The 8,953-nt window shown below is 41.0% G+C and overlaps 2 protein-coding genes across 2 annotated transcripts; one reads left to right on the top strand and one right to left on the bottom strand.

Annotated features, from left to right (window-relative positions):
• Positions 1 to 513: 513 nt before the first annotated feature.
• Positions 514 to 3,713, top strand: LOC145059361 (chitinase-like protein 1). Its single transcript, XM_079007217.1, has 4 exons — positions 514 to 773; positions 1,801 to 2,188; positions 2,318 to 2,477; positions 2,967 to 3,713. Exons 2-4 carry the CDS (start codon positions 1,810 to 1,812, stop codon positions 3,382 to 3,384), a joined length of 957 nt encoding a protein of 318 aa, XP_078863343.1. The 5' UTR covers positions 514 to 773; positions 1,801 to 1,809; the 3' UTR covers positions 3,385 to 3,713.
• A 73-nt stretch (positions 3,714 to 3,786) lies between these two features.
• Positions 3,787 to 8,953, bottom strand: LOC145059360 (uncharacterized). Its single transcript, XM_079007216.1, has 2 exons — positions 8,149 to 8,953; positions 3,787 to 8,032 (listed from the first exon to the last, which is right to left on the bottom strand). Exons 1-2 carry the CDS (start codon positions 8,152 to 8,154, stop codon positions 7,076 to 7,078), a joined length of 963 nt encoding a protein of 320 aa, XP_078863342.1. The 5' UTR covers positions 8,155 to 8,953; the 3' UTR covers positions 3,787 to 7,075.

Here is an 8,953-nt window from a genome sequence, read left to right as displayed (position 1 = left end):
AATTGCAATTGATAATGGGTGGATGTGGATCATTTCTTGGATATTAAAAAACGTCTTGACCGGGAAATGGGCAGGAGAGAAGGGGTGGTGGTTTTTAGAAAATAATAATATAAAATAATTAAAAAAACAAAATTACATATTTAACAAAAAGACAAAACATGATAAAGTTGTATATTTTTATAAAAACTTAACAATGGATTTCTAATGGTGTGTAAGAGAGATCCTTAAAAAAATAAGGTAAAAAACAAGTAGTATAAAATAGAGTTGAACTCAAGTTGTATGATTACGGAACCACATGGGCCATTTATGTTTGTCAAAAAGTTATAATACAAGACACTGTTACTAAAAAAAGAAAAAACAAACCGACAGTCGAGTCGAGTGCAAATCCAAGTACTCACCGAGTCACCGAGTCACATAACAGAAGTGGAGCGGTGAGTTGTCGGTGGCGAGTTCATTTCCAGTTGGTGAGTCGTCTTCAAAGCTTCACATACGTTTACTTGATTCCAAATCCAGCCTGTTCCACATTAAACACCGAGCATCTTTCATGATTCATACACCCTAACCGAACCCCATCTGTCAATCTCCACCGTTCATTTCCTCACCCTACCCATTCTTCCATTGACAGAAATACTTGATCTAACACACACAACATTCCACCTTCATTGAATTCGAGGCAAAGGAAAACTACAAGCAAGATTTTTTGCATACAAAAAGCAATTGCATTTCAATCAATTAAACAATTCAGATCCTGTGGGGAGAAGTCTCCACTCTCAGTAAGTTGCACATTCTACTATCATGAAATCGCACAGATCTCTTTTGTTTTCAGTTCGTATTTTTAAAACCCCTGAAAGGAAACAAAATTCGTTAATGGGTATATTGTTTTAGTTGTAAATTGTTAAATTTAGCATATGGGTCTTTCAATTTCATGTTTTCAAGAAATTTTCACCGATAATCAAGTAAAGGAACTCGATTTATCATTAGGTATTTTGTTTTTGCCAAATGCCCAAATAATCATGGAAAGTAAGTTGATTTATAATTTGGGTATTCTGGTTTATTTATCTTCTGCTCAGTTGAGATTGTGATTCGTTTTAAATCCCGTGTTTTTATCATAATCTTCATTACAATCTTACAAAGAAGAAATGTTTCGTTACTGTGTACATTGTTTTGGTTGTCATCTGTTCTTTATAGCATCTAGATCTTTCTGATTCATGTTTCCTCAAAGATATTTTCACAAAATGCCCAAATAGAAAAGGAACTGATCTATTATCGGGTTCATTAATTTACCTATCTTTTGCTCATTTCAGATTGAGATTTATCTTAAATCCTGTATTTCTCAAAATCTCCATTTAAACCATAGAAGGAAACAAAATCCGTTATTCGGTATAAGTTTTTACGTCTTATGATTCATGCTTTTCCCAAGAAAATATCACCAAATGCCCAAATAAACAAAAAAAAAGTATCTCGACTTATTACTGGATATATTGTTTTATTGCTCTTCAGCTCATTTGAGATTATGATTCATCTTATATCCTTGTTTTTTCTATTCATTTTCACTAAAATCCCAATAAAGAAGAAATACTAACCTATTTTTTTCTCAAAAAAATTTCCACCCACATCACATTAATCTCTCTTATTCTTTTCTACAAAAAACACTCACTTAACAAGAAAAGTATCTTAATTTATCATCAGGTAAACAAAAAAGCATCTGGGTATCTCTTAGTTTTATCCCCTTTCAAATCTTTTCAACGAAAGGAGCTCAATTTCTTAACGGGTTTTCTGTTTTTGCTATCTTTATTGCAGAAAAGAAGAATGGGGACAAAGAATATTTGTCTTTTAGTGTTATGTTTACTGTTTGTGATAGCATCAATTGTGGATGCTGATACTTCACCTGTAACAGTGAAGAAGATAAAGGGAAAGAAAGTATGTGATCAGGGTTGGGAATGTAAAGGGTGGTCTGAATATTGTTGTAATCTGACAATATCTCAATATTTTGATTATTATCAATTTGAGAATGTTTTCTCAAAGAGGAATAGCCCTGTGGCACAAGCTGCAGGTTTTTGGGATTTCAAGTCTTTTATTATTGCTTCAGCTATTTATCAGCCTCTTGGATTTGGTACCACTGGTAATAAGACAACTCAGATGAAGGAGATTGCTGCTTTTCTTGCTCATATTGGAAGTCAAACTTCATGTAAGTTTATACTTTGACCTTTCTTTCTTGAATCTTGATTGATGAGGAATCTTGTTATGCATTGTTTGAATCATGAAATGTGATATGATTACTTGAAGTTTGCAATCATGACAAGATTATTTATTGTAGGTGGATATGGAGTGGCAACGGGTGGGCCCACAGCATGGGGATTATGCTACAATAGAGAAATGAGCCCTAATCAAGATTATTGTGATGAGAGCTACAAATACACTTACCCTTGTGCCCCTGGAGCCGACTATTATGGTCGTGGTGCTCTCCCCATCTATTGGTATCTTAATCTTCCTTCTTTCTTAATAAGATTATTAAATGACCATTTTACCCTTCTCAACAATTCCTGTCCCCGTTAAGACAATTAAGGCCTCTTTCTCTTTTTTTTGAGTGCTGAATGGATAAACAATGCAAAGACTGTTTCTTTTTTGTACTAATGAACCGTCTGAATCACCAGTAATGACCATTTTACCCTTCTCACCAATTCCTGCCCCCATTAAGACAATTAAGGCCTCTTTCTCTTTTTTTAGTGCTGAATGGATAAACAATGCAAAAACTATTTCTTTTTGTACTAATGAACCGTCTGAACCAACACTAAATGACCATTTTACCCTTTCTCAACAAGTCCTGTCCTCGTTAAGCCAATTTCAAGAGTTGTTTCTTTTTTTTCCCATCTTTGGAGCAAATACTCTATGAACAAAGACTGTTTCTTTCTTGGACTAACGAACTGTCTGAATCAACAGTAAATGACCATTTTACCCTTTGTCAGGAACTACAACTACGGATACATTGGTGACTGCCTACATGTGGACCTTCTCCACCACCCTGAATACATCGAACAAAATGCAACTTTAGCTTTCCAAGCTGCAATGTTTCAATGGTTGACTCCATTAAAGAAAGGTCAACCATCAGCCCATGATGCCATGGTTGGGAACTGGAAGCCCACCAAGAACGACACTTTGTCCCACAGGACACCTGGATTTGGGCTCACCATGAACATCCTTTATGGTGAACGTGTATGTGGAAAAGGTGACATTGATGACATGAACACCATTGTTACACATTACTTGTATTACCTTGATTTAATGGGTGTTGGGAGAGAGGAAGCTGGGGCCCACGATGTCCTCACATGTGCTGAACAGAAAGTCTTCAACCCAGCAGCTCCAAAAAAGGCGGCTTCTAGTTAAGCTTTGGATTCTTGAAATAATAATAAAAAAAATGGTGCCCTTTGAATGAATGAATGTTGGTGTGAAATGTTTTTAGATTGGGGCTTAGTAGTTTGTGAATGTGAAGCTGGGGATTGATGGATGGATTGATTCTTCGGTTTATAGATTCAGAATCGTTTTGTTTCCTAAATGTTATTATTTATTTTTGTGAATTTTTGTTCTTTTTTTTAAATGAATATTACAGACAAGACTTATATAAATTGGTTTTTGTGTTTGCTTTTTGTATTATAAAGATTGTAATAAGTTTGTATGAACGTGTTTCATGTTAATTGTAAAATTCTTATTTGTCATTTCTCTTCAATACATGTGATTTTTTAAGTATTTTGTTATGAACTTACTGACTTGATAAATAGAACACAGTAATGACAACGGAATCAACTTTCTATTACGCAATGTTCAAAGAAACAACAGGGACAAATAAGAACAATTGGAAACAAATGAAGAACAGGATAGATATAGCGATTCGAGATGCTATGGTCTCCCAAAAGAAGATGAATCTTCTAAAAATATTCTGCCTGCCTAAAATGCTCTGCCCCCCATTTCTTATAACCGTACTGCCCACTTTGGTTGTTAATTCCCAATATACCCCTGCTCTTCCTCCACCTCAGCAGGATCATTGTGATTGGTAGTGGTCCCCTGCCCTTTGAGCATCTTGTTCTGTTTTCTCCTTTTGTACGTGAATTGTAGTGGTGGGTGCACCACATTACTCTGCCCCCAAAGAAGGACCTTGTCCTCAAGGTCAAAGTCGGGAAATGTGCCATTAACAGTTTGGAAATCCTCCCAGGTGGCGTCAAATTCTAGCACCCATCTCTTCCATTTGATTAAAACCTCTATTCTTTGACCCATCTCTTCTCTCATGGATCGAACTCCCATCAGTTTTTCTGGTTCCCACTTGAGCCTCAAGTCGTCTGTTAAGTCGATTGGCAGTTCCGGGTGAGCGGGCTGGTTGCCGATGGCCTTCTTTAGTTGTGAGACATGAAAAACTGGATGTATTCTAGCTGTGTCCGGTAATTGTAGGTGGTATGCGACAGCCCCAATTTTCTTAAGGATCAAAAACGGTCCATAAAATCTAGCCACCAGCTTCTGAAAGGGGTGGTTGGTTACAGATCTTTGTCTATAAGGTTGCAATTGTACGTAAACCCAGTCCCCTTCCGCATAAGACACCTCTCTCCAATGTTTATCAGCTTGAGTCTTCATCCGTTGTTGAGCTTGCAATAAATGGCCTTTAAGCTCATCCAAGATGGCATCTCTCTCCATGAGTTGATCTTCCACGGCTGCTACCCCTGTTTGCCCTGTCTGTGCCCGAATTATTCACGGTGGGTCACGACCATATAAAGCCTTAAAGGGAGTGGTTTTGCTGGTGGTGTGGTAAGAGGTGTTATGCCAGAATTCTGCCCAAGGCAACCACTGTGACCATGAACGCAGTTTTCCCTGAATGAAACACCGTAAGTACAACTCGACGGACTTGTTGACAATCTCTGTTTCAACTGTTTGTCCATCTGTTTGTGGGTGGTAGGCCGTGCTCCGCAGCAGCTTCGTTCCTTGAAGTCTAAACAACTCTCGCCAAAATAAGCTCATAAAGACCTTGTCCCGGTCCGAGACAATGGAAGATGGGAACCCGTGCAGGCGAACGACTTCTTTAATGAATATTGATGCTATGGAGGTGGCGGTAAAGGGATGCTTGATTGCTATAAAGTGAGTGTATTTGGTGAGGCGATCCACCACCACCAAAATGGCATTGTAACCGTGCGAATTAGGAAGGCCTTCTATAAAATCCATGGACAACTCGTCCCAAACTTGGGTTGGAATGGGCAACGGTTGTAGGAGACCTGTCGGATGGGTTGTTAAAGCTTTTTGTGTTTGGCACACGGCACATGTCTGGATATGCTTCTGGACACTCTTTTTCATTCCCACCCAATACCATTCAGCTACTAGCCTCTGATACGTCTGAAGTTCTCCTGCATGTCCGCCTACTACGGAGTCATGGAATTCATTTAACAACTTAGGAATCATCTCAGATTTTTGGGGTATGACCAACCTACCCTTATACAACAGCCTTCCCTTGTCCACGGTATAACCCACATGATGTTTCCCTTCATCCGTTATGTCTTTTTTTAACTTGTTGAATGAACGAATCTTCCGCTATTTCTTGATTTAATTCATCAACAGGGAAAGTCCAACTAGAGATAAGATTGCACATTTCCATCTTTGAATTTGTACATTCTCGTGATAGAGCATCGGCGACTCAATTGGCAACTCCTGGTTTGTACTAAATCTCAAAGTCAAACCCCAAAAGTTTATACATCCACTTTTGGTATTCCGGGCCTACCTCTCGTTGTTCCATCAAGTACTTGAGACTGCGTTGGTCTGTTCGGATCAAAAAGTGTCGACCCATTAAGTAGTGCCTCCACCTTTTGACAGTCAAGACAATGGCCATCAGCTCCTTTTCATAAATTGATTTCAATCGATTTTTAACCCCAAGAACTTGGTTGTAAAAGGAAATTGGATGTCGATCTTGTAACAAAACTGCCCCTAAACCTTTTCCGGACGCATCTGTTTCAATGATGAAGAGTTTGGAGAAATCTGGCATGGCGAGGACCGGTGCTTGGAGGAGGGCTGACTTGAGGTTGTTAAAAGCCTTTGTGGCTGGTGGTGACCAATCAAAGCAATCCTTGCGTAACTGATCCGTCATTGGCGCCACCATGCTAGCATAACCCACGATAAACTTCCGGTAATATCCGGTGAGGCCCAAAAAACCCCTGAGTTCCCGTAGAGTTTTTGGGATTGGCCAATCTTTTATCGCCTTGATCTTCTCCGGGTCTACAGCCACTCCATGCATTTAGATGATGTGGCCCAGATATGCTATTTCTTTTCTGCCCCATTCGCATTTATCTGGATTCGCATAAAACTCTTGTTGTTGTAATGTTTTCAATACCATCCTCAAAGGGGAAAGGTGTTGACCTTCATCACGACTATAAATTAAGATGTCATCAAAGAAGACCAACACAAATTTCCGAAGATAGGGTCGTAAAATTTCATTCATGACTGACTGGAAGGTGGCGGGGCGTTGGTAAGGCCGAAGGGCATGACCCTAAACTCATAGTGTCCTTTGTGTGTTCTGAAGGCTGTTTTTGGGGTATCTTCTGCTTTCATGCGGATTTGATGATAACCTGACTTCAGGTCTAGCTTGGAAAAAACTTGTGATCCATGTAATTTGTCTAACAACTCGTCTATCACCGGTATTGGGAACTTGTCCATAACCGTGACCTTGTTAAGGGCTCGGTAATCCACACAAAACCTCCAAGAGTTATCCTTCTTCTTCACCAACAACACCGGACTGGCAAACGGACTACGGGATGGCTGGATGATACCGGAAGCGAGCATATCCTGAAGCAGTTTTCCGATTTCAGCTTTTTGTGCATGTGAATATCTATAAGGACGAACAGAGATAGGTTATGTCCCTTCCTTAAGGTTGATAGCATGTTGATAATTTCTTAACGGGGGAAGTCACCCCGACCAAGAAAAAACCTGGGCAAATTCTTGTAGTACTGGCATCAAGAAAATGGGGCAATCCTTTGCCTGTTTAGCTGGTGATTGTCCTTCCAATTGGTTGAACTGAACCAAATAGCCTCCTCCCATTGACCCAATAGCTCTAATCATGGTTTTTAAGGACACCTTGGCTCTTTCCAGGGAGGGATCTCCCTTGAGAATCACTCCTTGCCCACCTACTTGGAATTTCATAACTTGGGTCTTCCAATTTGTTGTCACTGCCCCTAACTTTTTCCAGCCACTGAATACCAAGAATAACATCCGAATTTCCCAATGCAAGAGGTAAGAAATCCTCTCGAATGGCCAGCCCCTGAATGTGTAGTATCACTCCTTTGCAATTTCCGTGTCCCATTACCGATTCCCCAGTGCCCAGTGACACCTCGAACCCCGGAGTTGGGCTAACAGGTATGTGGAGTTGCTCTACAGTTGCCAGGGAAAGGAAGCTGTGGGTGGCACCAAGGTCAATGAGCACCACCACCTCTCTATCATTAATCATTCCTTTGAGTTTGAGAGTTTTTGGATTGGTGTTACCAGTCACTGAGTGCAAGCATATTCCAGATAGCACTGGTGATTCCGGAGTGATTAGAACAGGTTCATCATCAGTTTCGTCTGGTCTATCCCCTTCCTCCAAATCCTCTTCTTGAATTAATAGCACACAGAGTTCTTTCTTTTTGCATCTATGCCCCACTCCCCATTTTTCATCACATCGAAAGCAGAGCCCTTTGGCTCGTTTTTGCTGCAACTCCTTGTCAGTTAACCTCCTCATCTCTCCACCCAACTTGCTGGTAGTCTTTGGCTTAGTGGTTGCAAGGTGGGAAGATGTTGGTGAAGAGCGAGAAGAAAAGAAAGTTGTCTTAATCGGAGTGATTAAAGGCGTGCCGGTTAGGGTTCCCGGAGAATTGTTCCGATGATTAGTGGTGGGAGCGGATTTCCGATTTTGCTGGGATTGGAGCTTACGCTCAACCTTAATGGCCAAGGCCATGGCGTGGTCCACTGTGATTGGGCTCAAGAGCTGGACTTCCGACCTAATGCCCTCCTGTAGCCCATTGATGAATTGGCCCTGAGTAATATCATCGGGTATGTTGTTTAGCGGGGCAAGTAACTTGATAAAGGATCGTTGATATTCTAAAACCGACCCGGTTTGTATTAGGGCTAACCATTGTTGGTGCAACGTACCTGCATTTGTTGGACGGAATTGACGTAAGAGAAGGGACTTCATCTCTTGCCATCTGGTCACCGGACGTCGTTTGTGCTCCCATTGGAACCACAATAGAGTGTCGCCCTCAAGGGCTACCACCGCCGCTTCCAGCTTATCGGCTTCAGAAAGTTTGTAAAAGTTGAAGTAACGTTCTGCTCGTAAAATCCACCCATCCGGGTTTTCGCCGTCAAACAATGGCATATCCAATTTCCGAAATCGCCAATTCGTCACCCCACCGTACTCGCCTCCTGAAGTTCGGCCGCCTCCGTCCCCATGTCCACCAGATCCTCCCATGCTGCATGCCCTGTCCTGAACCCCCGCTATCATCCTTCGGCGTCTCCAACATGGAGAAAACGGGCTCATCCACAATCGAATCTTCTCCCGTTTTCTTTCCTTTGATGATCGCACTCAAAATCTCTTCAAACTTCTAGTCCATCTTAATCTGCATCGACGCCAGGGAGTCCGCCTGATGTTGGATCTGATGCCCTTGTGTCTCCATTCGATCATTCAGGTGCCCCAACTCTTTTTCCAATGATTCCACCCGTTTGAGTGGAGCTCCTCCCGTCTCTTTTCCTCCAGCCATGACCCCAGGGAAAGGCTCTGATACCAATTTGCTATGAACTTACTGACTTGATAAATAGAACACAGTAATGACAACGGAATCAACTTTCTATTACACAATGTTCAAAGAAACAACAGGGACAAATAAGAACAATTGGAAACAAATGAAGAACAGGATAGATATAGCGATTCGAGATGCTATGGTCTCCTAAAAGAAGATGA

Source organism: Lactuca serriola, chromosome 6 (genome assembly GCF_051521515.1).
Source record: "Lactuca serriola cultivar US96UC23 chromosome 6, Lser_US96UC23_V15, whole genome shotgun sequence".
Classification (NCBI taxonomy): domain Eukaryota; kingdom Viridiplantae; phylum Streptophyta; class Magnoliopsida; order Asterales; family Asteraceae; genus Lactuca; species Lactuca serriola.
The sequence above is the reverse complement of the archived record's forward strand: the minus strand, read 5'-3'. Positions and strand labels throughout refer to the sequence as shown.

What these genes read in the sequence shown, in the direction of transcription:
- LOC145059361 (XM_079007217.1), top strand. Translation starts at nt 1,810, where the DNA reads ATGGGGACAAAGAATATTTGTCTTTTAGTGTTATGTTTACTGTTTGTG. An exon ending in TATTGGAAGTCAAACTTCAT is followed by an intron (nt 2,189 to 2,317) that starts GTAAGTTTATAC and finishes TATTTATTGTAG; the next exon opens with GTGGATATGGAGTGGCAACG. An exon ending in GGTGCTCTCCCCATCTATTG is followed by an intron (nt 2,478 to 2,966) that starts GTATCTTAATCT and finishes ACCCTTTGTCAG; the next exon opens with GAACTACAACTACGGATACA.